This window comes from Protobothrops mucrosquamatus, unplaced genomic scaffold (assembly GCF_001527695.2).
Source record: "Protobothrops mucrosquamatus isolate PMUCROS unplaced genomic scaffold, P.Mucros_1.0 scaffold_168, whole genome shotgun sequence".
Classification (NCBI taxonomy): domain Eukaryota; kingdom Metazoa; phylum Chordata; class Lepidosauria; order Squamata; family Viperidae; genus Protobothrops; species Protobothrops mucrosquamatus.
In genome coordinates, this window is record NW_015386244.1 from 517,110 (window position 1) to 543,446 (window position 26,337).

A 26,337-nucleotide genomic window follows, 5' to 3' on the forward strand; every position below is an offset into this window, starting at 1 on the left:
TATATATACTTATAAATTTGGTAAAAAATTTTCCCTGACAGCTTTTTATGTTGTAATTGTGGGCTTAATTTATGTATTCTGTTCCACTTACATCAGCAGTGGAAATGTACTGACTTATAGAAATGTGTGTATATGCACCACTTGCTCATAAGAGATTTATATGGCTTTTTTTCTTATTTGTTTTCCATTTATCCCATAGAAGGATAGGAAATCAGTGAGAGCATTATTAATTCTCTGGTACTGAGAGGGAGTATGAATGTTTTTTTTTCTTGAAGAAAAAAAAGAAAAAAAGGATGTTCCTATTTTTTTTCAGTTCATCAAATTTTGTCATGAGTTCCTGATATAATAAAAAAGGATAGAACCTCAGCAGCAGACGAGAACAGATCCCTAAAGCTTAAGAGGCAACTGTTATGCTGAATGAGTCACTTCTAGTCCATTCTATCCCTAAAGCTTTCAGACTATGTTATTTTAAAAGGGACGGAAAGAAGGAAGGAAGGAAGGAGGAAGGAAGGAAGGAAGGAAGGAAAGAGGAAGGAAGGAAGGAAGGAAGGAAAGAAAGAAGGAAGGAAGGAAGGAAGGAAGGAAAGAAGGAAGGAAGGAAGGAAGGAAGGAAGGAAGGAAGGAAGGAAGCTTTCAATTTTATTTTTAAAAATTGTTATTACTACATGCTTTATTCTAGTTCTGTTACTCTAAAAGAAAAACTATGCAAAACTGTTGACTTTATGTAGTTACTTTTTTGCTGTTTAATGTAAGTCAGTATAATTGCTGGACCTAATAATGTTTGCAATATGGCTGTTTTCACATTCTTGGTACAGTACTAGTATATGTTATTAAAGGGAATTCAAATATAGATAAATATTAATTAAGTGCCTTCTCCAAATTTCCTATTATCATTGTTTCTCTACTTATCCCATGACCATCTATTTGATTCTCCCAGGAACTGACATTTATTTGTTACATCATAGAAGGAAGGAACCACTAACTAATCAGCCAGATATTTCCAACAATATGATAAATATAGGATTCAGCCTCAAATCTGATTCCCTCATTCTAGCACCAGCACACAGAGAGTTAGTATAGTATAATACACTAACACTAATTTCCCTGCTTCCTCCAAACAGAATAGACTCATCTCTTCAGAAAATAATTAGCAACCTCCTCGGCTGCCCATCAAACCAGATAAAACTATGTATGCCTAGCCCTTTAAATTACATAGATAGTGATAATTCCCTAGACTGATCCATGCAATATTTGTTTACAGGTATCTCTGAATAAGGAGCAAAATTTTTTGAAAGATGTGTTAAAACGCATCAATTAGGCAACAAATATTAGTTGACACCTATATACATTTTATAAGAGTCAAAAGTTGGTTTCACAATGTGTGTACAAATTGCAAAAGGCAGCAACTTCAAACTGAAGATTATTCATAAAGTATAGTAAATGAGTAATTACAGAATAGCTTTGCAGACTAATTTAGGAAGGGTGGGAATCTTTCAGAATATAAAATACTCACTCGGGATCAAAAGGAGCAAACTATTTCCTTTGTTATATCAGGTATATACCATATAAATGAGGCTAATTGTGTATGAAAAAGAACCCAACTATTATCAAATGCATTTCTCATTTTTTAAAAAAGAATTAACCATTAATTAGATCTACAACTAGCTGGCATCACCTGTCAACATTTTAGACAACATTTTCAAGTTCATAAATCATTTTCCCCATTTTCAAGCATTTTGTCCCAGCTGCTTTTGCATTGATCCAAACCTTGCTGTTTTCTGCTCTGAGTGTATTTGTGCTCTAGACGGTATGTTCTTTAGGATAAAATTGTGGGATATTTGTTTTTTCAGAAAAGCATTTCCTCAAGCTACTATTCCTGTTGTACTACTACTTAAAATATCACTATTTATTTCTATTTTATAAAATATCAAAACAACTTTTGTTATTGAAGAGAACTTTCTACAGACACTATATTATGTATGGTATTTTCTTTTTGTAACTCAGTGCTTCTGTGGTTATGTACACTCTCTGATTTCTTCCATTTACTTTGCACCTTAAATACATTGCCTGCTCTCGAATCATGTTATCTAAATTAAGAAATTTTTCTTTTATCTATTATCTTATATGTAAGGGTGTAGGTCTATACATAGGTTTTATATAGTACGTTTTAAATGTGTTATGTATGTGTACACTTTGAGAGGAAGCAACTAAATTTCATTTTTAATGTGTGCCATTGTGCCCACAGGGAAAAAATTGACAATAAATCTAAAAATTGACAATAAATCTAAATCTATATATTGTGGGAAGTCAGCCCCAGAGAAGGAAATATTAAAAAGGGCAGAAAAATATATTTCCTTCAAGGATCTTAAAGAGACAGAAAAGCCCAGTTTTCCTTGATAGCTCCAGGTCTCCCTCCCCCAAGCAGAAGCCAGCCCTGTACAAATGCAAATGTAAACCATCAGGAAAGTTGGAGTCAGAAGCTCAAGAAGACAAAGACCTAAAATCTGCATACCCCACCTGTGACAGAACATGGTAGGATTAACTCACAAAGGCCAAAGGGCACACCCAGACTCAGGTCAGAATACATGACACAGGAAATAGCCTCAAAGTTCATGCCACAGGAACAGGAAACTATTCCAAACAAAAGGCTAGAGAGCCTAATCTACTACCCATGTGCTCAGCCCTTCCTTTTCTCTGGTCTTTCCTGCAAGAACCATCTTTCTGGCTCTTCAATAAACTACAACCTTCTTCCCAAAGCAGTCGCCATGTTGTTTATTTATCCCCGGCTTGGATGAACCAGGATGAAGACTTTTCTTTCAACAATTTGGCACCCCAGAGATGGGACTCCAAGCTAACCTCTCCAATGGACTGAGACTGGTAAGCCCCATCTTGCCGGCAGCAGACCCCTTGTGTCTGTAGATGGGTTTCCAAGGCCTTGCCATGTGGACCCAGGGTAGTAAAGGGAGTTTTGGGTTTGAGCTCAAGGACTTCTTTGGAAAGAAGGTGAAGGTGAGTACCTCTAAATTCTAAGTTTAAAGCCCAGGGGAACAAAGGAAATGTGTGTATGTCTGTGTGTGTGAGTGAGAAAACCCTTTTTTCCCAATCACAGTTGGATTTTGCTCCTTCTGGTCTTTCCTAGCTGCAGAAAGGATCTGACCAAGTGACAGACCCTGGAAAGCATGGGGGTTTGGCCAGAGTGCAGGACCTTTTGTTAGGGAAAAGGGAGAGGCTGTGTGAAAATGAAATGAAATGAGTGAATGAGAGAATTGGATTTGGGCAACTTGCTGGTAAGGCCCTGTAAGCAAAGCCCTGTAAGTAGGAAGGGCCCGTACTAGTGCGCAAAGCACAAGTCTTCCCAAACTTCTCCTAAGTCTGAAAACTGGAGGCGGGGTGTAAACAGAGGCCAGGTACCCGTGCAGCAGGTCCTCCTCGGACAATTTATTTTTGAGGTCCGCAAAGTGACGGCAGGGAGTTCCCTAAATAGGAAGGTCCCTTACTCCATGTAGGGAACCGGAGTCTTCCTGGGCAATTTTTTAGTGCCCAAAAACTGACAGGCGGGGCGGCAGGGTTGTTGTCGCTAAGAGCGGCTGGGAAGTGCTGCTAGGAGAAACCCGACTGAGCCAGATTGGACCCCACATCGGAAGGGGAACATGGGTAGCTACAGTTCGAGGGTTGGAATTAGGTCACCTATTGGAGATTTGCTCGAGGTGTGGGACAAGAGGCGAGTGCCTGTCCTGGATGGTATGAAAAAGAAAAAAGCGAGCAAGACAAATTTGTGAAGAATGGGCTTTGCTAGGGCTTTGCTGGGAAACCAATTTGGCTAAATAAAGGTACTTAACGGGAAAATAAGAAATAATGATTCTCTCTTTCTCTCTCTCTCTCTCTGCAACCACATGGTATGTTTAAAATGTGTGCCTTTCCTAATTTGAATTATCTGAGATTTATGGTGGGAATGACTAGGATGTGTAAAACTAAGACTTCTGTTTCCTTTTCTGTTCTCTTGTCTTTGTGTATATATGTTTGTCAAAGTCTGTGTATGAGGTAAATGTGACTGCTAACTCCAAAGTTAACTTCTCTTAAATCCAAAGAGAAAAGAATTTTAAAATTCTACTAGAAATTTTGCTTAAAATAAGCCACAAAAAGGAAATACCTCACTCTGTTTGTCTGGCCAACAAACAGAGTGAAGAAAAATGTGTCTGTTTGTTTGTTTTTTCTTTCTCCTTTCTCTCTCTGTATTTTTAAGAACAACCCAAAGTTACCAGGAGGGAATGTTTTAAGTTCATCTGCTGGAAAAGTTTCTCTTGCATTTACTGTATGTGTTTTATCTATCTATCCTTTTCCTGGAAAAATGTGTGTCTAGCTACAAGAGCCTTCTGAAGCTCAGGTTTGCTTGTGTGGGGAAATAATTTTCTTAAGTTACTTTTCTTATTCTATCACTAATTGGTGAAACTACTATGAAGCTAATCCTGGAACATATAAGCATTTTTCAATCTCTAAAATTATGTGGTCTATAAATGTTAGAGGTGGATTCTCCTGCCCCTGGCAAATTGCACACCTTAAAATATTCTTTTAGCATTCTCAAGCTGCCCAGCATTTTTTTCTCAAGTTGCAAGACCTTGTCTTTAACATGTTGCAAATGTTCAAGTTCAGAAGTGAAACATTTCATGTATGTTCTCTTACCAGAATCCAGGTTTTTCTTGTCCTCATCTGTGATTGTCCTCATTTGTCTGCCTATCTGTTTCTTTGACCACTGCAATATTAATGCCTTTTCAAACTCTGCCTGCAAGCTACCCCCCTTACCCTCATGTATTTCTTGTCCTTTGTTCTTTTCCTTTTCTTGTCCTTTGTTCTCCATACCTTTGGTCTGCCTCTCCTGGGAGAGTCCACCCAGAAAGGAGGGGAGACCTTGTTCTTGTATCTTTCAGCCCTGCATAGATGACCCCCCAACCTTTGGAAGCAGAGCACACTGACCCAGACGCTGCCTCCATCCATTTGAGCCATGGAATTGAGTTTTGAATCCAGCCATCCACTAAAAAGCCACCATGCAACCTGAGTGGAACATCTTCCCAAGTCCTACCATTCCCCCAGATGCCTGTGAAAAACTACAAAGGAAGAAATCCTGGAACCATTGGTCCCCATGTGAAGCCTCAGAAGAAAATTGGAAGACTGGGGGGAGGGTGGAAAGTCATTGTAAAGTTTTTCTTTCTTGCCCCATTTGTATTGTAACAAGCCAGTTGAATGTATTTATGGAGAGATGGCATTTGGGAATAGTTGGCACAGCAAGTACTGAACACCTTGGACTTCTGTCTGGTGGGAGGGAAAATTTATCCAGAATGTTTATATTGCCTGTTTGTATTAGTAACCACACACACACACACACACACACACACACACACACACACCATTCATAATCACACTGAGTCTCTTCCACCTACCTTCAGTAAAGTTCCCCAGGCTGATTTTTGCTCTATTGCACCAAGGCTTTGCATGCACAACTTCCTGAAAATTCCAAGGGGGAGGGAACCAGGCCCCATCAGGTAATTTGCAATTCATATGCCCTGACTGAGGAAGTAGCAGGAAACAGATCTCCAAACTTAAGCCCTGATTATCTTGCACTGGTGGACTCAGTTTGGGAGTCCTAGAGCTCATTATATGCACTTTAAGAAAAAAAATTGATAGCTGGCTTGCATACTGGCTAACCTCAATTGGACATTACAAACCTGGATGCACTGAACTAAGAGCTAAGGCAGGAAACAACCCTTGAAAATGGACAGCCAGTGGTTATGTACTGAGGAAAACCATGGCTGTGAAGAATTTTTGGAGAAATGTGCAAACCTGACTGGAAGCTAAAAGTGACATCCAACATTTAAAAATGATTGGCACAGAATATTGGACACTATAAATTTCTTTTTCACCTACAAAATTTTTGCCCTGACTTTTAGAACTTTATGGGTTGGAAGCTCCCCTTTTGGGAACCACTGAAGGGATCCTTTTCTGCCTGCCTCCATTAGTGTCTTATTTTTTTGGCTTAACAGTTTAAAGCTTGTCTACCTAGTCTCCCTGACCAGATCAATTTTAATCTTGTGCCAGTAAGTGTGTCATTCACACACTTAAGGCACAAAGCAGGGTTTGTGGGAAGTCAGCCCCAGAGAAGGAAATATTAAAAAGGGCAGAAAAATATATTTCCTTCAAGGATCTTAAAGAGACAGAAAAGCATGCCCAGTTTTCCTTGATAGCCCCAGGTCTCCCTCCCCCAAGCAGAAGCCAGCCCTGTACAAATGCAAATGTAAACCATCAGGAAAGTTGGAGCCAGAAGCTCAAGAAGACAAAGACCTAAAATCTGCATACCCCACCTATGACAGGACATGGTAGGATTAACTCACAAAGGCCAAAGGGCACACCCAGACTCAGGTCAGAATACGTGACACAGGAAATATCCTCAAAGTTCATGCCATAGGAACAGGAAACTATTCCAAACAAAAGGCTAGAGAGGGTATAAAAACCTACTACCCATGTGCTCAGCCCTTCCTTTTCTCTGGTCTTTCCTGAAAGAACCATCTGGCTCTTCAATAAGAACTTTCTGGCTCTTCAATAAACTACAACCTTCTTCCCAAAGCAGTTGCCATGTTGTTTATTTATCCCCGGCTTGGATGAACCAGGATGAAGACTTTTCTTTCAACAATATGAAAATCTGATTGGTCTACTGTGGTCCTTCTTCACATGCCTCCATATAAATCTGATGCATAGAGTCAACAATCTTAATTCTCCATCTTCCACAAATGCTCACTTGGATGCAGATAGTCCTTGGATTATGCCTACTTGTTTAGCAACTGTTCAAAGTTCCAATGACACTAAACGAGGAAGCCTTACAACCAACCCTCAGAGTTCCAGGTATTACACTTTCCCTGTGTCATGTGATTGAAACACAGCCACTCAGCACTGGGCTCACAATTAGAGTGTCACAGTGAGCTGAGATTATATGAATCTGTTCCCTGCCAGATTCCTACAAGCAAAATTAAAGGGGAAACTAGCAGGAAATCAGAAGTCACTCTCACTGCTTTTTCACATGCCCTGTGTTTTGTAACATGTGCCTGCAACAGCCCCTACCCCTCATGGACCCCATGCACTCACGTGTTCCAGAGTGCCTTCCCATACTGCTTGTAGCTCTCACTCTGCTTGCCTGGGATTCCTACCTTTTCACACTTAATAACCCATATTGTCCTGGGGTTATTAAGCAACTAGGACTGCTGTGGTTGCCATCTCTAGAAGATGCAGTCTCGTGACATTGTGCTTTATGACTGCATTGTTTAGACCTGAAATTCCAGGCCCAGTTGCTGCTGTAATCCAGAACAATCTGTAGCCAGTACTATCCAGTCTAGGTTTGTAGAATGTTGCAGACGAACAGAAGGATAGCTTTCTATTAAGTCTATCTACTCTTTTTATTTTTGGGAACAGTGAGATGATCAATTACTTTCCCCTGAAAAGATTTTCTCACAAACATACGTTATTTCTATGGATCTCATTTACAACTAATAGGTAATTACACTGTAAGTCCTCCAAATAAGAACTGCAGACGATATTAGAAAGGAATGATGGTTAGAGTCCTTGCCTAGGTTTCCTAATCAAGGATTTGTAACTTACAGGTCATGGGCTGTTTGTAGGCTCCAGAGCCCTCCAGATTTGCACAACAAAGTTTTAGCAATGTGATTTTCTTTTGTCTTATTTTAACTACAGTATTTACATTATAGAATAGATATATTTGTACCAGATTTCCTGTAGAAATAAGCCAAACAAAATTTATCATGCAAAAATACAAGAAAGGCTTGAAAATTCAGTCTCTTCTAATCTTATATCAGCTGTCGCACCTCCAGCAGCCCTTGAAAGTTGTGTGTGTTTGTGGGTAGGTATAAATATACAAAAGTGAAGCTGTGGAAAAAAGTTGTTCACCTCATTGTAAAACATATACGTCATCTAACCTTACTTAAAATGACAAGAATACATGGATGGAACAATCTTAGGGACTCAACTAAAATGATTTCCCTAAATGTACCAACATTTCCTATCCTAAACTTTTTATAGTCATATGGAAGTAATTTATTATAAACCTGTGTATGTACTGAAAAACATTAAGAGACTTTTTTTTTCTTCAACCATGTTATAGTGCTGTTCATCCATGCTTGAGTTGACAGAGAACTACGGTATATTGGCATGAAAATGCTAGGATAAATGTTAAATCACAGATACGTTCAAAATGAAGAGGGATTCATTCAGCAGGATATAAGAGTTCAGGCCATTTCTCAGAATAATTTAAAAACAATTCTAATTGTTTAATATTATGCCACGTATCTATCACAGGAAGCATTAACATACAAATTCAGGTGTATTTCCTATCAGCTGTTAGTTACTTTCCATAGCATTTTTCTTGTAATCCAGTAAAAGCAAGCATCTGTTATTGTACCTACTTGCAGAACAGTGTGGAAATTGCCAGAAGACTGGCATTTCACACTTCCCTTCAATGTTCTGCAGCAGTGCTCAGAAGATTTTCTGAGAAAATTCAAAAAAGATGGTTATATAGTTGACCGCAGAGAATAATATCCAAACAATATCCCAAACAACCATTGGGATAGGTAAACCATTTGATTCTCTGCTTCATGTGAAGTAAAACATATAGGAAACTCCTAAGGCTGTGATTAGAATTATGATTGTGTATGCCATCCTGATCACTTTGTCCAATCTCAGCCAATAGTTGTAGGAATGAAACTGGTCCCTGTTGGCTATTCTTAGATTTTTTTTGGGGGGGGAGGGGGAGTTACCAATCACAGCACTTGGAACAAAATTAACTCTTTGAGGTAGACCAGATCAGGAAACTGGCTGCCCAGGAAAACTAGAACTACACTGTATTAACTTAGGCTTCAGAATCTTGCAAGCTCTTCCCTTCCCTTCCCTTCCCTTCAAAGAGTCATTGTGAGTCTCTTCTTTTCTGTTTCCTAGACTCGATGTACGTTTTTGCACAGGTTGTGACTATCTCTAAATAGTTTCTCCAAGGTCATCTCTGTGGCTCCCTATAAACACCCAGAACATTAAATACAGTTGATTTGTTCCAAGGACAGAACAATGCCTTACTGTATGTTCAGAACAAAACTTAGGAACACAATGGTTTATCATGAGCTCAAAAGATGATCAAGTTGCCATTTTGCAACCCCTTTATTCAACATCTGTGGAAGAAGTTTGCTAGACCCTGTATGTGAAGAGTGGCCACACCTCATCCTCACCAAGATGAAAAAAAAATAGTAAATCACTCAATAAATACTTGTTCCAAAACAAGTTTTTTGCTTAGAAATCAAGAAAAGCAGTTCTATTTCTGAAAAATATCAGGGTATAAGTGTGATTTGGTCAAGACAAGGGATACAGTATGTAAAAGAGCTGAAGGAATGCCTCTTCCTATATCAGGGGTCCTCAACCTTGGCAACTTTAAGACTTGTGGACTTCAACTCCCAGAATTCCTCAGTCAGCAAAGCTGGCTGAGGAATTCTGGGAGTTGAAGTCCACAAGTCTTAAAGTTGCCAAGGTTGAGGACCCCTGTCCTATATGCTCCCACCTGTTCACAACAAACCTCACCAAAGGGCCTACGCTGGGTACCTCACATGCTAAAGTGCAGCAAATAGCTACCAAGAGGGAGACTTGTGATAGATAGGCCAATGTCTTAGGAAAGCCATCCCAATCGAGGCACACTTGGGATTATCTTTATTGTCTCTTTTGTGCCAAGTAAAGATATATGTTTATTTTTCCCCAGACATTTTAATAATTTGCTAATGCTGTGGGGGTTTTATTTTGACTGCTGTTTTTCCCCTTATTATTGTCTTACTGTATATTTTGTTGTTTATTTTATTCTGGATATTGTATACAATATGCTCTAATCAACTGCTTTACTTTCTATTTGAATTATTTGGATGTTATTACAAACCTGTTCTCAAGTTTTCTAAAGGAAGTAGTATACAAATATTTAGAATGAATGAAGTTCCCGTTAGTAGTCTTCTTCAGACCCATTGGTGCCCACCACAATTCTGACTTCCAAACTAGCAATCTCTCCCACCAAGCACAACCCTACAATCTGTGGTTTCTCTGCCATTCAGCCCTCTGTTCCTCCTCTTGGAAGTGATGGATCTTAGAGATCAAGATAAGATATTAAAGATACAGATTCATGCGATTATGCAGAGCAGGGTTCTTCAAAGTTGGCCCCTTTATGACTTGTGGACTTCAACTCCCAGATTTCCTTAGCCAGCATACCTGGCTGAGGAATTCTGGGAGTTGAAGTCCACAAGTCATAAAAGGGACAATTTTGAAGACCTCTGATGCAGGATCCAATATAACTCTGAACCTTTGATCAAGATAGGAATCCCATTTTTTTTTTATCCTTTGACATCTCCTTATCTGAAGAGGAAGATGAAACTCAGGGCATGCATGAAGCCAGGAAGCCTTCTTACAAGTGTCCAAAGATTTAGAGATAGGCAACATTTGCTTTGCTTGAGAGAAGATTCCCCTTATTTCAGAAGAAACTAAGTTAGCTTAAGAGATATTTGTTTTAATTTTACATGTGACCTTTTGTTTAAGAGATACAAAGGTTTCTATTCTAAACTTTACCTCCCTATTCATCATTCATTTAATCTCATAGCCAAATTACATTCACAGGGACTTTGGTCAGAGAAAAGCACATTTATAAACACACAAGCAAAAAATGCATATGTACTTGATTAGCCAGTAGCATATTTAGAGTAAACAGCTCTGCAAAATCACTTCTGCATTTAGTATATCCTTTACACCAGGGGTGTCAAACTGCCGGCCCACGGGCCGGTTTCATCATACCAGAGCCGCGCCCATTCCATTGCCGGCAACGGCGAAAAAGTTCCGATACGTTGCACGACGTCACGTGACGTTGCAAGTTTGACATGTCTGCTTTACACATAGAAAAGTTAACAGCTGACATAATCATAGATTTTCACTGTGAAGAACATTTAAATAACAAGCATACTGTGTGTATGCAGAGGATGAACAGTCTTTTGAAGGAACATTTATTTTGACAATGATATTTCAACTAACTGGTTCTGCAAATACATAAGTATTAATAAGTGTAATGATGCCCTTCACCTGTACAAGTTTGCATTTGAACAGATTTATTTCATAGACATTATAGAGAATCAATTCAGAGCAATACAAATAGTTTTCTGCACTTTTCTCTTTTACTAGTTTAAGTATACTGTAACACTACAGCACAAAATAATTGAATGCCAAATTAGAATTCTTGGAATCTGTTCAGATGATGCACTAAAATAAATGCATCTGTGTTTCTGGGGGAAAAACATCTGTTTCCCTTGTTTTATTTGTCATTCAATATAATCTCATCATACAATGACAGAAAACAGGGAAAGGGTAGAGATAAACTTTTAAAGAACTGTTTTCAATAGGGAATAAATGTCCATCTTTAAAGACAATCACTGTGAATCAATAGCTAATTATTTCAATTTAAAATATTTTCACTGAGTTACATGTGAATGTAGATGTTTCTCTAAAATAATTAATCTCTGCAAACTTCTTCAGTATGGACTAATAGTAATATTTTTTTTAAAAAAACATACATTTAATTAATTAACTAATAAATGAATCACTTCTAAAAGACTGCTTTTAGTAACAATGCTTAAATTTTGTTCTGCTTGGGTAAGATTAAGATTATGATCCTCAGTAACAAAATGCAAATAAATTATGAGTTTAGTTCTCCAATAGGCTGACATGTGACATAGCCTTTAAAATGAATACTGGAAAATGTACTAGAAAAGATAATGAGATCTAAGGAATATTTTCTCTTTTTAACCAAAGTTTATAAGAAGCACCAGTTAAATGATTATTTGTAAACACTAACCTATGAGTTAATAATAGACATTTTACATCTAGGCAATTATCAGTCATGTTTATTTTTCCATTACAGAAATTGTATTTTCAGTTAAGGGAAATCATTATTTATCATGTGTGCAACATTTCATCATCAAAACCTAAAAGGATATGTGATTTGGTCTTAAGTCATATTCATTTTCACAGCATTTATTGAAAAAACATTTAATCAAAAGCACTTGTCCATTTAAAGGCAGATGAGGATCATCAGCCCCATTCACAATTTGTATTTAGATGTTACAGAGTGGCAGAAAACCTAACATCAATTAACATAGATCCAGAATTTATTTTGAGGGGGAGGGAAAGGAGGGAAGCTTTACAATATATACTTATATAGAATCCCATCTATGAATAAGCTGGACCTCAAATGTTAACAAAACTACCATTACAAATGTACCACTCACAGATAAGACAGCCTGTATTTTTCACAGTATTTTGGTTAATATTATTATTTTGGGTGGGCTTATCTGCATATGGGCATGTACATGAAGATATATTGGTACTTTTTAAAAACACTACTGTGTATGTTCACAGATACAGGTAGTCCTTAACTTACGATCACAATGGAGCACCAAATTTCTATTGCTAAGCAAGACATTTGTTAAGTGAGGCTTACCCCATTTTATGACTTCTTGCCACAGTTGTTAAGGGAATCACTATAGTTGTTAAGTTAGTAATATGGTTGTTAAATGAATCTGGCTTCTCCACTGACTGTGCTTGACAGAAGGTCACAAAAGGTGATCACATGACCTCGGGGTCACTGCAATCGTCATAAGTACGAGTCGGTTGCCAAGCATCTGAGTTTTGATCACGTGACCATGTGGATGCTGCAATGGTCGTAAGTTTGAAAAACGGTCATAAGTCATTTTTCCAGTGCCGTCGTAACTTCAAACAGTCACTAAATGAACTGTTATAAGTCAAAGACTACCTGTACGTTGAACTCAATTTGGGGGGGGAATGTATTTTGGCATCTAAAATTCTTAAGTTATCCACAACTATATATTACTTTCCTTTAAAAGTGAGATTGTGTAACAACTTCAAAACTAGGCATTATGCACTGAAGATAAAAGTTAATTGAACTGTAACCAAACACCAATCTACCTGACGGTAAATACTACAAGATGCAATGGGATTAATTACTGAAAAGTTAGTCATATATGAGATTACAGAGGATGAAAAATATTTGTAATGCAAATTAAGATTTATAGTGTCATACATACCACCTTTCATCATTCCAACTTCATAGCATTTTCGGAGCCTACACGCCTGGCAGCTTTTCCTTCTGTTCTTGTCAATGGTGCACTGGTTGGTAGCAGGGCACATGTAGTCATTATGACCTATAAAATCAGTAGGAAAAAAGCTATCAATCTTAAATGCACCTATAGCACCTTCTGGTTTAGAATTTGCTGAACAATTTCCCCTGAAATTCACTATTAAGTTTTTAATACATTGATTCAGCACTAAATAAACCTTCCATGTGCAATTTTAAAATACCTACAATGTAAACTGGTGATAAGTGAAAGTATGACTGCAATAGCTTGTTTTCCAGTGCTATAAATCAGGGCTTTTCAACCAGTGGTACGGGTACCACCTGTGGTACATTGGCACCTGGCACCTGGGGTACGCAACCATCCTAGAAAAGTGGTAGCGGGGGAGGGGAATGAGCTGAACGGGTGGCAGCACCGCACAAGCCTGAGTGAGAGATGGCTGGAGCTGCAGGGCTGTCAGGGCTCAGCGGAAGCGCCAGGATCAGTGCTGCTTTCCAGCTGATCGGCGCTTCTTCAGGGCTATCAGGGCTCAGTGGAAGCGCCAGGATCAGCGCCAGGCTTCAGCTGGAGATCAGTACTGATCCTGGTGCTTCTGCTGAGCCCTGAAGAAGCACCAATCAGCTGGAAAGCAGCACTGATCCTGGCACTTCTGCTGAGCCCAGAAGAAGCGCCAATCAGCTGGAATGTTGCAGCATCTCCAGGGACTTGTGATTTACATTCAGATGCTTGACAACTGATTCATATTTATGACGGTCACAGTGTCCCAGGGTCATGTGAAGTGACCAAAACCTGCTGCAACCACCCAGCAGACAGGGGGGCATAAAAACCAAACAGCCCCCCACCCCAACCCTGCTGCCAATCCTCAACAGAAATGCTCACAACAATGAAAACCTCGGACAGGAGGAAGAGCGCTTCTGGGTGGGCAGGCAGGTGTCTTGCTCGGCTGTGGCTTGAGGGGCACTTTTTTCAGTGCCATTGTAACTTCGAACAGTCACTAAGCTGTTGTAAGTCGAGGACTACCTGTACTTTATCACTTTTTTCCTTTTTTTTTTTTGGTCATCAAGTTTTTGACACCTTGCTAGGCGACTGGTGGTACTCGGATATTGCCATATCCTAAAAGTGGTACAATGGGTGAAAAGGTTGAAAAGCCCTGCTATAAATGGTTACCACACTGTTACCCTTTGGAAGACCTGGATAAAATAACAGTTCAGGAAGACCTGAATAAAGTAATAGTTTTAGACTTATTTCTTCTGATTATAAGACCATAACTTCCTATCCAGGTCTACCTACTATACTGCAACTCTTGTGACAATGGATGGTGAATCCCCAAAATATGTACTAGCATTCACCTGAACATTTTATAATAGTATAGATTTGATTCAAATAAAACAACAACAAACCTTCTTCAACTGGCTAAATAGATTAAAGTGCATCACGAAATATTTTACTTGCAGCAGTAATTTTTTTTAACTCAGCTGAGCTGTTAAAGACGGCTGGAATTTGACAGAGCCTGAGTCTCATCAGATCAGGGACTGAAGCTTTTCTTACTATTAAGTAATGGAAATTGAAATATACAGCTATCAGATTATACCAGGGACATCGGCTGACTTGTACTAAACAATGTGAATCTTCCTAGAACGCAACAACTCCATGTAAATGTGTTAACCTATGTCATACCCTACTATGCCTGAAAAAGAACATTCATTGATAACATTTATAAAGCAGCAACAAAATCTCAGAAGTTAACATTTTCTTAATACTTTATTCTTGGTTTTGACCTATAGTTGGTCATATACAGTACAGCAAAGTATATTTCCCACTTTCAGAGGCACTTCTGGGAAATTATGTGGGGAAAAAAGTCAATATGAGACCACACAACTGACGTCCCACTCATACACATTTGTGTTAAAAAAAGTGCAGCTTTATAGTCATAATTGCCTCATTGACTTTCTCTTACCACTTATGGATGGCCCTCCCCACGGTGAAAAATCCTTAGAAAAGAGTACTAATACATAATAATTTTTAAAAAAAATCACTGCACATAATGGCTGATGGTGTTCTCTTATAATTCACAAACCATGTGAAATTACCAATACAAATTCAAAACAAAAATCATATTCCAGACCTTTTTAACAGGTATTATGTTTTTCACCAGAAGTAACATAAAGAGATAATGCCAGTGATTGTAAATACATTTTCATATCAAATTCATGGCAAGGTTTTTGCCCAATACTTGCCTCTCATTAATTACTCAATGTATTTCACTAAGCCTTTCCAAAATTTGACACCAAATTGTAATCCTTAATTACTAAATGAATGCAGAAAAGGCACGTTTATTGCTTTAATCTGCTATTTCATCTGTGAAGACCATGAAACAATAGAGACAGTCTTGATGTTCCACTACATTATTCAATCCAAAATAAGTTGAGGAAGGCCTATCTATGCCCCTAGAACTGCTGAGGGAAAGGCGGCTTATTAATTTAATGACTTGGTAATTAAGCATGATTGAACATTTCAAGAGAATCATATTGGGATAAAATGCAGAACCCAACATGCAAATCTACCAAAAAAGCTTTTTCATGTAAGGGGAACAAAGAATCATCTTGATATTCACAGATAAATACGTTCCACTGTAAATTCCTCCAATAATAACAATAACAATAATAACAATAACAATAACAACAATAATAATAAAGTTGGAAGGGACCTTGGAGGTCAAAAACTTCCAGTGTTGGAACATTCACAACTTCTGGAGGCAGGTTGTTCCACTGATTAATTGTTCTAACTGTCAGGAAGTTTCTCCTTAGTTCCAGGTTGCTTCTCTCTTTGATTAGTTTCTGTCCATTGCTTCTTGTCCTGCCTTCAGGTGCTTTGGAAAATAGCCTGACTCCCTCTTCTTTGTGGCAACCCCTGAGATATTGGAACACTGCTATTATGTCACCCCTCGTCCTTCTCTTCATTAAACTAGACACACCCAATTCCAGCAACCGTTCCTTTTATGGTTTAGCCTCCAGTCCCCTAATCATCTTTGTTGCTGTTCTCTGTACTCTTTCTAGAGTCTCAACATCTTTTTTACATCATGGTGACCAAAACTGGATGCAGTATTCCAAGTGTGGCCTTACCAAGGCGTTGTAAAGCGGTATTAACACTTCACGTGATCTTGATTCTATCCTTCTGTTAATGCAGCCTAGCACTGTGTTGACTTTTTTTGGCAGTGGCAGCACACTGTTGGCTCCTATTTAAGTGATTGTCCACTGGGTCCTAGGACTCCGAGATCCCTCTCACAGTTACTACTATTGAGCAAGGTATCACCTATGCTATAACTGTGCATTTGGTTTTTCTTGCCTAAATGTAGAACCTTACGTTTTTCACCATTGAATTTCATTTCATTTTATTAGATAGCACCCAATGTTCAAGTCTGTCAAGATTATAATATGGTCAATCTTCTCCTAACAGGAAATTTACTATTAAAAAAATAATTACTCTGATAGACTGCCATCAATTTCACTTCACAAATCTTCCAAAGCAATATAAAAGAGATCTGCAATTCTTTTCAGTCCTGCTGACCTAAAAAACCTAGGAAGAGGCAATGAACACCGTCAGCCAAACAACAATCCTTCCAGTTACCCCTTGGGACCTTAAAAGAATGCAGAGCAACATTATTCAACTGTCCCCTCAGCTCTAAAAGTAATAAAAATGTCCTAATCCTTGTTACATATTTTAAAAAGCAAATAAATTATTAGTGATTCCCCATCCATTTTTTAAGTACATATTGCATCCAATCAATTATCTGGTTATTTATAAATTAAATTTAAGACCTATTCAACCATTCGGTTGTTTTTTTTTATTTAAAAGCAACTGGGGGCTTTGCAAGTAAAAGGATAGTTTTGTTGGCATTTCCCCCACATTTTTACACTGTTTTTAATAATATTCACTTATTACAGCTGCAATTTTTTTCAAACTGTTTGCAGAACCTTGCAATTCTGCAAAGGTACACAGTTGACTGGGCTAATAAGAAGATATGAAATCAATAAGAGTTCTCCCTATTTCCTCCGGCTGTATCCCAGAGGAGAAGAGCAAACTGCAAAGTACAGGCTGTTGGTTTGACATTTTTTCAACTGCGTTTTGAAGTTGAGACAGTGGAAGAGAAAGTAATGGTTGCTCTCAGTTCTGGAGGCACAGCAAGGCAAGAGTTCATATATTTATTTACTGCTATATTTTTATTCCACCATACTCTCCAACAGTGGTGGAATTCAAATATGTGAACAACTGGTTCTCTGTGTGGATGCTGCTTCCGGAAGTCCATTATGGGCCTGTGCAACAAAAAATTAGCTCCCGGTTCTGCAGAAGTGGTGCAAACTGGCTGAATCCCACCATGCTCTCCAAGGACTCATGGCAGCATAGTATTAAATAAGAGTTCCTATCAATTGGGAAACCAGTCTATCCACAAGCTCAGCATTTCAAACATTGCAAAAGAAAACCGAAAGTTTTACTGCGAATGTCTAATACATTAGCTTAGCTCTTGGACATTTTGTCAGTTGTGCTGTCCAGAAGTCTAGAGCCGCTTTCGAACTGGTGCAGAAAAGTGCACCTCTTTTCAGTGAGATGTCCAGTACTGTAGATATATTCCCAAATGTGCAAGATTTTTTTATTAATATTGATTATTATTCATCATCTTGTTGTCTGTTTGCCATTTGGGGGGAAAAAACCATTTGGAATTCTTCACCATGCCTGCATTACCACTGGTTCAAGTGTTGCTATATCGACACTGAGTTCGCTATTTTTATAAAGTAAGTTATTGATTTGGATCCATTAAGATTTTTACAGCATCTATCTTTTTTTCTCCATTTCAGACAGTTAATAAAAAGGCAACATTTCTTTTCCAGATGACAGTGATATATAACTTTTCCTCAGCCCACCAAAAGTTGCTAGTCCAATTTGGCCATAGTATATCTCTGGATATCTGGCTCACAGTTACGATATCTTGTCTCACTCTTCCCATCTGATAGATTACAATTGCTTTCAGTATATGGCATATGATCAAACCAACAGCTGGAGTATTGGCGTAAAGAAAACACCATTAATCATTCATTTCCATTTTCCGACAATCACCCTTGAGATAATCCACATTTTCAAAAACACATATGGCTGAATAATAAGTTACATAATTAAGCAGACATGTGGATTACTTTTCTTATACGCTGCAAACGATACAACTGACATCTCAATTTTTGAAATGGCGTTTGCGTACTGGCAAAAATGTCACAATAATATGATTGCTTATAAAAGCTTCTCAAATGGTACAAAATGAATTTGAAGGAATTTACTGTTTACAGATTAAGCTTTCATTAGCCAATATAACAGGAGTGGGTTTTTTTGCGGTAGAAATGACAGGAAAAATATTTTCTGTTCATTTAAGTTATTTATACAGTATAGTTCTGTACTAGTTGGCTTCAATTGCAGACTGAGAAATTTTAAAAAAAAATTTATCATGCCTTCAAGTCAGTTTTTGACTCCTGGCAACTGCTTGGACTACTGTATTCACTGGAGTTTTTTCTAGAACTGAGAGTGGCTGCTCCAGGGTCTCCTAACTGCATTTGTGCCTCAGGTGGGACTAGAACACTTAGTCTCCTGGTTTCTGGCCTGTGCCTTAACCATTACACCAAACTACGTATCTGAAAATAAAATTAGCATGATAAAAACGGCAATGAATTGGAACTAGCATTTTAGCTGAACTTTCTTTTTCTTCTTCTTCAGAATTTGCGGCACCCTATTTTCTTTATAATTGCAATTACTAGTGGTGGGAGAAGCGGGTTAGGTTAGGGCAGGGGTAGGCAACCTTGGCTCTTTTATGACTCGTGGACTTCAACTCCTGGGTTAGGGCATTCACACAAACTGCCTACACTGAAACTGTTCCAGACCTTTGGGCACCTTATTCTCACTACTGTCTCTTGCTGGTAAGCACATCTTGATCAGATTTGTTTTACTCGGCAAAATCATTTTTCAGCAGGAATAGGAAGCTTACACATTGATCATTCAGTGTGCAAGTGTCCTATTAATTCAATTTTCATTCGTATTATCTTCTTTTCAAGATGTCAAACAAGGATAATAAGCAAAAGTAGTACACATTTCTTTTTCACATACTGATGTACTGTTGTAATCTTTGAGACTACATTTATTAGAAACATGTTATTTGGAAGGGAAGAATTGTATCATACAGTTGTTTTAATAACAACTAAACAGTTGTTTGTAAACTGTTGTTGCAGTAAATTTTATCTTATCAAAGAAAAGTATTCGTTTCCTTCTTGCACAAACATTACTAATTATAGAAGTAATGAACAATAATAATCAATCTAAGCATTAGCAATGCTGTTATTTTGCCTAACTGAAGTAAACCCTAAATAAAACAAACAATTGAGACAAATAATAAACATAAAATTTTCTATTCCCAAAAAATGAATTAATAAAGCTTGATGATTTCCCTCATTCTGCCTTCAGATCGATATTTTAGTTGAATCCCTTTTATCAAGCTGTTTTTTTCCACTCATTTCTTATAATGTACCATAATAATTTGTACAGCTTCTACTACTGTAATTATAATTTGCATAGCTTCTGATTCTTTAACTGATTTAACTAAAATTCACTATAACCTTTTTAAGTGAAGCAATTTTATGCATACCAAATAAACACTCAAGTTGACATCTTGCCAAAGAAATGTATAATTTAAAAAGAATAGATGTCAGTTCTTATGGGTGTCTTAGAACCAACATGTAGTTTATATTATCCTAAATTACTGTAGATAATAACCTGCACCTCACATGTAGCTGATGCATGCTGAGTGTGTACAAACTAGAAACAATATAATTATTTTATCTTTAAGGAAATAATAAGAATGCCACAACACCGGAGTCAAGGTGGTTCAAGTGGTTAAACTTATGAGAACAATGATAATTATACTGCAATTCAATAAGGAGGCAGAAAGAGTAATGTGTACAAAATTTATCCTAGATAAAGCTATAGAATGAAAGCTAGTGTGGTGTGGTTATTAAAGTGCTAAACTAATGGGAAGACACAGGTTCTTGTCCATCCTTTGGCATAGAAACTGGGGATTTTGCACAGTCACTTTTCTCAACCTAAGACTGAAACTGGCATGATACATTATAACCCATAATCTTCAAATGAAGAGGACTTTATCCTGCAGTGGATTGATTCAGCCTCCTCCTCCTCATCTTCATATTGTGTCTTCTGCATCTGCATGCCTTTGTTTTAATCTCAGTCTTATCTTCATCTGAATATTAACTTATTCCTCTAGCAGCTGAAGTCGGTGTATATACACTGCTGCAGTGTCTGATTTTTGCCATAATGCCCACCCTGAGAAATAACTTAGAGTGAAGACAATATGTCTGACACACAATGATCTACTGGATTTCCATGGCTGAGGGTGGGTCTTCCCAGACCTACTCCAATATATAATTACTACACTACACCAAGATGAGTGAACCATTAAGGAAAGTGGAGTGCCTACTGCACTTATTGCATTTTATTTGATGCCAAACTAAGTAACCTGTCTTGACTACTATAAATCTTGATCTCATATATAGTCCTGGAACTAGAAACTGCCCATTCTGAGAACTGTTATATCATTGTAGATCCCCCCCTCCCCCAGATTGGACATTTTTCTTAGAAAAACTGAACAGATGTTTGGTACCATGCTTTGGGGGGGAGTATCAGGTAGTAATGCCACTAAATGTCCCTAGCCTGAGTTCTGTTCTAAAGAACTATACATTTTGGTTGCAGCAGTGGGTAACAAAATTACATGGCTGCTATCATGCAAACTCCACACTCCAAACCTGGCATATAAATATACAGTGCTGCTTCAGAAAAATGTAAGAATCATTTGTTTGGCTGGGAAAGTGGCATGGGAGGAGTCTAATTCAGTCCTTCCCAACTGTGTATATACATCTTAATGCTTTTCTTGATATTCCTTGCAACTCGGGAATTGGGATAGAGCATCTGTGGAGAAATGTTTGCTTAGCAAAACAAATGATTACATTTTTTTCATTCAGTGCATTCATAGCCAAGGTCAGCCCAAAGATACATGATATTTAGGTGAGCATTAAAAAGAAGAGTAAACAAGCAAACAATAAAAACTAAATAGAACACTTTTCTGGCTAGTGAATTAAGGACTTATTAAACAAAATATCTCCAAATGGAAAGATATTTACACTTAAGTGAACTAGGACCACACACAAGCATGACAAAGCTCTAAGAAACACAACCAAGCCTCTTGATGAATTCCAGTTGCCCACTATAATTGTCTTTTGAAATATCTTCCATTAAGTCCTATTTATATTTATTGGCCTGATGTTTTGTATCCCATTTATATAATGACTCTTGGCAAAATATTGCAATGTTTCAAATTATGTATGTAGCAGACGTTTCCACGAAGAGATCAAAGAAGCAATATATTAAACTTTGCATGAAACATTATATGAACTTAATAGAGGTCTTTCTATGCTTTGCTTTAAAGACATTTTATTTCCAACCACAAGGGTTTTTTTAATACAGATTACCTATTAATGTTAATCTGCTGATTTCTACTTTCAGTACATTTGGATGAGGAGATTTAATTCCTTTTTCAACTTGCCCAGTGCTGAAAAAGAAGAAAGTCCTGGAGCCATCCCTTGCCTACTAGGATTTGAGAGCTTAACTGAGTAGGCTGCTCTCCTCCAGTTGAATATCAGGAAAAGCCTGACAATCAGAAGAAAACCTCAAAATCATGGCTGTTGGATTGTCCAAGTAGTTGGGCTTGCAACATTCCTCAAATATGTGCACCACACAAACAGATTCATGGTGCCACATTGATGTCAGCACTTGGCTGGCTCAGGAATTCTGGGAGTTGAAGTCCACAAGTCATAAAAGAGCCAAGGTTGCCTATCTCTGAGCTAGCCATTGCACAATTGAGCATCCTCTCCTTCCAAGTGAGGCAAGCTCAGCTTACTTTTGGGGAATGATAAGGTTTTCTTTCACCTTGTGAACTCTGAATTAAGGTCCTCCTGCTCCTCCACTGAGAGGACAAGAAGAAAGTCCCCACGGGTAAGGATGTTTCTGTGGGTTCTAGCCCCATCATGGCTGTGCTGGGATACAAGCATGACAGGCAGATCAGGAAGGAGGGCTGAGCTTACAAAACCAAATCAATGTGGTTGCTATGTTACACTTTCTGTTTTCACACATTGTGCTTTCAATAAAAATCAAAAGGATAAGGAATGTTTGCTATCAATACAAAGCAAAGCCACCATGGGTACATTTAAACTGGATTTATTATAGTAAATAAATTATTTCTGAGGTACTGTTCAGCTACAATCTCAGTTAATTCTTCCTGTCCTGATAATTGCCTTTTAAACATTTTAGAGATTTGGTTGTTATAAAGGGGCTTCCTCTCTATCTCTTCCTATTATCTGAAATTAGAGATGACAAACTGTTGGAGAGGGGTGGGCAACTGCCCCTTTACGACCTATGGACTTCAACTCCCAGAATTCCTAAGCCAGACATGGAAACATGACTTCCGCAAGGATGGTAGGATAGCTGAGGAACAGGAAAGGCAGGATGAGGTGAGACAATGCTGGCTCAGGAATTCTGGGAGTTAAGTCCATAGGTCGTAAAGGAGCTATAGTTGCTCACCTTGCTTTTAGAGATAGAACAGATTCCTGTTTGACCTCATTCTTTGAAGGCTGACTGCTGGTAAAGCTAGTGTAGCTCACATCATCAGATGCATTGAGTAGCTAGACTAATGTAGGATTTAAATTGGGGTAAGGTAGAGGGAATGTGGACACTGGTTGTTTCTCGAGATTCTTGTAAATGCTTCATTTGGACCAATGATTATTTGGGCTCTGCACTGCTGCGCTTCCACAATTCTAGTATGCATCTGGGATTATCTCATAGCTCAGTTATGGTACGGGAAGAAATATATGAGAAGATGTCTGCAGCATTCACACTGGATTTACCAGGCAGATGCTTCTCATGCCTAACATGTCTCACCTCATCCTGCTTTCTAACTCCTCATTTCTCCTGCCCTCCTTGCTGAAGTCACGTTTCCATGGCACCTCAGCATCATTTCATCACTGCTGTTAAACTGCAGACCTGTGGCAATAACACTGACAAGAGATAGGGGAATGGGGTTGGCTAGATACCAGTTGCTCTCTCTCTCTCTCTCTCTCTCTCTCTCTCTCTCTCATTGTCAGCTGCTCGCTCCGGGGAGGACCGAACATCGAAAATCGTAAGAATGGCAACAGCAGCGAGCAGTGGGCAAATATTTCTGCAGATTTGGAGACATGAAACCAGTTGAAGACATCCCCTAGAGTTCATTTAACAGCTTCATTTGGTTGGTTCTCCTTCCCCTTTCTTTTTTTCAATTTTTAAAGGCCATTTATTCTCTCTCTCTCTCTCTCTCTCTCTCTGTCGTATTAATTACAAACATTTGGAATTTACTCAATCATGACACTATCTGTTTATTATTTTATGTTAATTGAAGCTTATTTGTAAAGCTGCTGGCATGGGGAAGATCATCATTCAAGAGAAAGATGAAAAATGAAAGTGTAAATACTGAACTAAATAGATTTTTTTAATATGTGCCTCTCAGACTAAATATTAAATTGACATTAAATATATAATAAGAAAAAAAATCAGTACATCACTTTGTTATTGTAAATTAAATATAAGCTGTTGTTAAACAGGAAAGTACTTATTCATTAAAAATTCTTAGAACCTCTAATGTGGGGAAACAAAACCATAATACTTTTATCTGTTATTTATTTAGCAGAAAATTTTGATTTATTGAAGTGAAAGGGAATGTTTTAATGATAGCCTTTAATGAGAGGGTATCTCATATGATTACATAAATAAGCAATAATTTATACTAACTATATTAATGTGAGATGTTGATTACATGTGGATTATCAACAATTCATTTTATGAAGCTGCAATATTATTACACCTAGCATCAATTAAAAGTAGTTATGGGTAATTTCTGAAATGAAAATAAGAATGTGACTAGGAATATAGCTATAAGGAAACATAAAACAATTGAAGCTAATAATGTTATTAATTAATATTTAAAGATGTATGTGAAGGATTGTTTAGAAAAGTCAACAGCAGCAGATTTTGGACAGCAGAAATTTTGGCTGAGCAAATGGTTCTTTTATCTGGGTCCAGCCTGTTTTGTTTTTAAACACTGACAGAATTACAGAATTTTCTGGTTCAAGTAGCTATGCTAAGTGGGCTTTTGGTATGAAATCTTTAGCAAATATTCAAAATTCATATATCGCAACATTAAGAGGTCAAATACATTGTTTATTTCTCTACTTCTCTATTTCTCTATTTCTCTACAGAATGTATGTAATAGTTCCACAGGGTGGAATTATTATTATTAGTGACTTAATATATATTTCCCCCTAAAATATTTGTCTTAGTTTCTGCAAATAGCAGTGACAACTATGTGGGCTTGTGGTATCTCATCTTCAGAATGTCTTAGACCAGAATGACCCATTATTCTAAGCACTGTAAGGGGAAAATGCCAGCTACCATCCAAAAAATCAGGTAGAAAGTTCTATAGAAAATTCTGCAAAACATAAGAAAATAAGAAAAAGAATAAGTCCCAGAAATATTATCAGAAAAATATATTCTGATCAGTTTGGCTCAACTGTCATTCCAGCAGGACCTAAGCATTCTTCAAATGTGTAAAGAAACAATAATGCAATGTAACTGGTTGAATTGTCTGCGCAGTTTGGGCCCTGTCTGAAAACCAATCTAATTGCTATTTGATCCAAATACAGAAATACTCAGTTTTAAGAACCGAAGCATTTGTGAGTCTGATTCAATATTTAATAGAACACAAATTTAACAAATCAAACCTCGTAAGAGTATATTACTTTCCAAAACAATCTGTTCTATTGTTGAACAACTTGTACCATTAGGAAATTCTTCCCATTGTTTGTTTGAAATCTGCGTCTTTATACTGAAAACACATTGTCTGGTGTCATCTGAATCAATACTGAACAAGTCTACTCTATCTTCTACATAACATCCCCCTCAGATACTTGAATATATTTCTCTTGGTTCTTTACAGACTTCTCTTCTCCATAAACATAATCAATACTTCCAACCATTCCCATAAGTATTTGCTTTCAGAACATTTATCATCTTAATTGTTTTCCTCTGGACATACTCCAGCTTTGCAATGTCTTTCCTACAATCCAGTGCCCTGAACTGGATGCGACATTTTAGATTTAGTTGGAGTAATGACTTTTCTGCATCTTGACACCATACTATTCTGTTGATACATTTAAGGACTCCATTTGAGTTGGGAATAGAAAAGGGAGAAGTTGGGGGATAGGGGCATCTTACTGTTGGTTCATGTCTTGTTTGTGATCCACCAAGACACCCTAATTTGCATGTTCTGCTGCCCAGCATGAGCACACACACCCATGCTATCTCATGTCTTTGATTTTTCCTGTCCAAAGAACATTAGACAGTAATTTGCATTTGTCAAGATCTTTTTACATCTAGAAGCTATCCTAAATTGTTAACTACCCTTGTAACTGTGTATTTTCTGCAGATTTGATCAATATATTTTGAACCTCTTATTTAAGTTATTTACAAATCAGACAATATATATGGTAAAGCACAAGTCTTGCAGTTTGCCATTTGATATGGCCATTATTGATATATACTTGTTAAATACAATTTTTGAACCAGATCTCTATCTCTATCTCAGTCTGAGAGAGACAAGGTCCCTGAGGATGGGCTCCAGCATGAGTCCAAAAGCTTGGAAGTACTGTATAAACCCTCTGGTACTGGTGACTGACTCAGATTGGATCATGCAGATTTCTATCCAATTAGCATTAGCATAATCTACCCCACATTTTTTATTTATTTATTTATTTATTTTATTTATATTTGGATTTATATCCCGCCCTTCTCCCGTAGGACTCAGGGCGGCTGACAATCTATTTAAAATACATACAAAACAATACAAATTTAAAATTAATTAAAAGGAATATTTAAATATTTGTCGAATTTAAAATATAATTAAAACCCCCCTAAAAATTACCCTAGGCCAGTCCTGCAA

The 26,337-nt window shown here is 37.6% G+C and overlaps 1 protein-coding gene across 4 annotated transcripts in view; it reads right to left on the bottom strand.

Annotated features, from left to right (window-relative positions):
• The window catches only part of ESR1 (estrogen receptor 1), a 155,721-nt gene that overhangs the window by 64,501 nt on the left and 64,883 nt on the right, over positions 1 to 26,337 (bottom strand). For 3 of the 4 annotated variants that reach the window (XM_015821910.1, XM_029285216.1, XM_015821894.1), the window contains one exon: positions 13,164 to 13,280. In XM_015821910.1, the coding sequence (XP_015677396.1) occupies positions 13,164 to 13,280 (117 nt within the window). The remainder of the gene's footprint in view (positions 1 to 13,163; positions 13,281 to 26,337) is intronic. The other variant, XM_015821902.1, reaches the window with a different exon arrangement.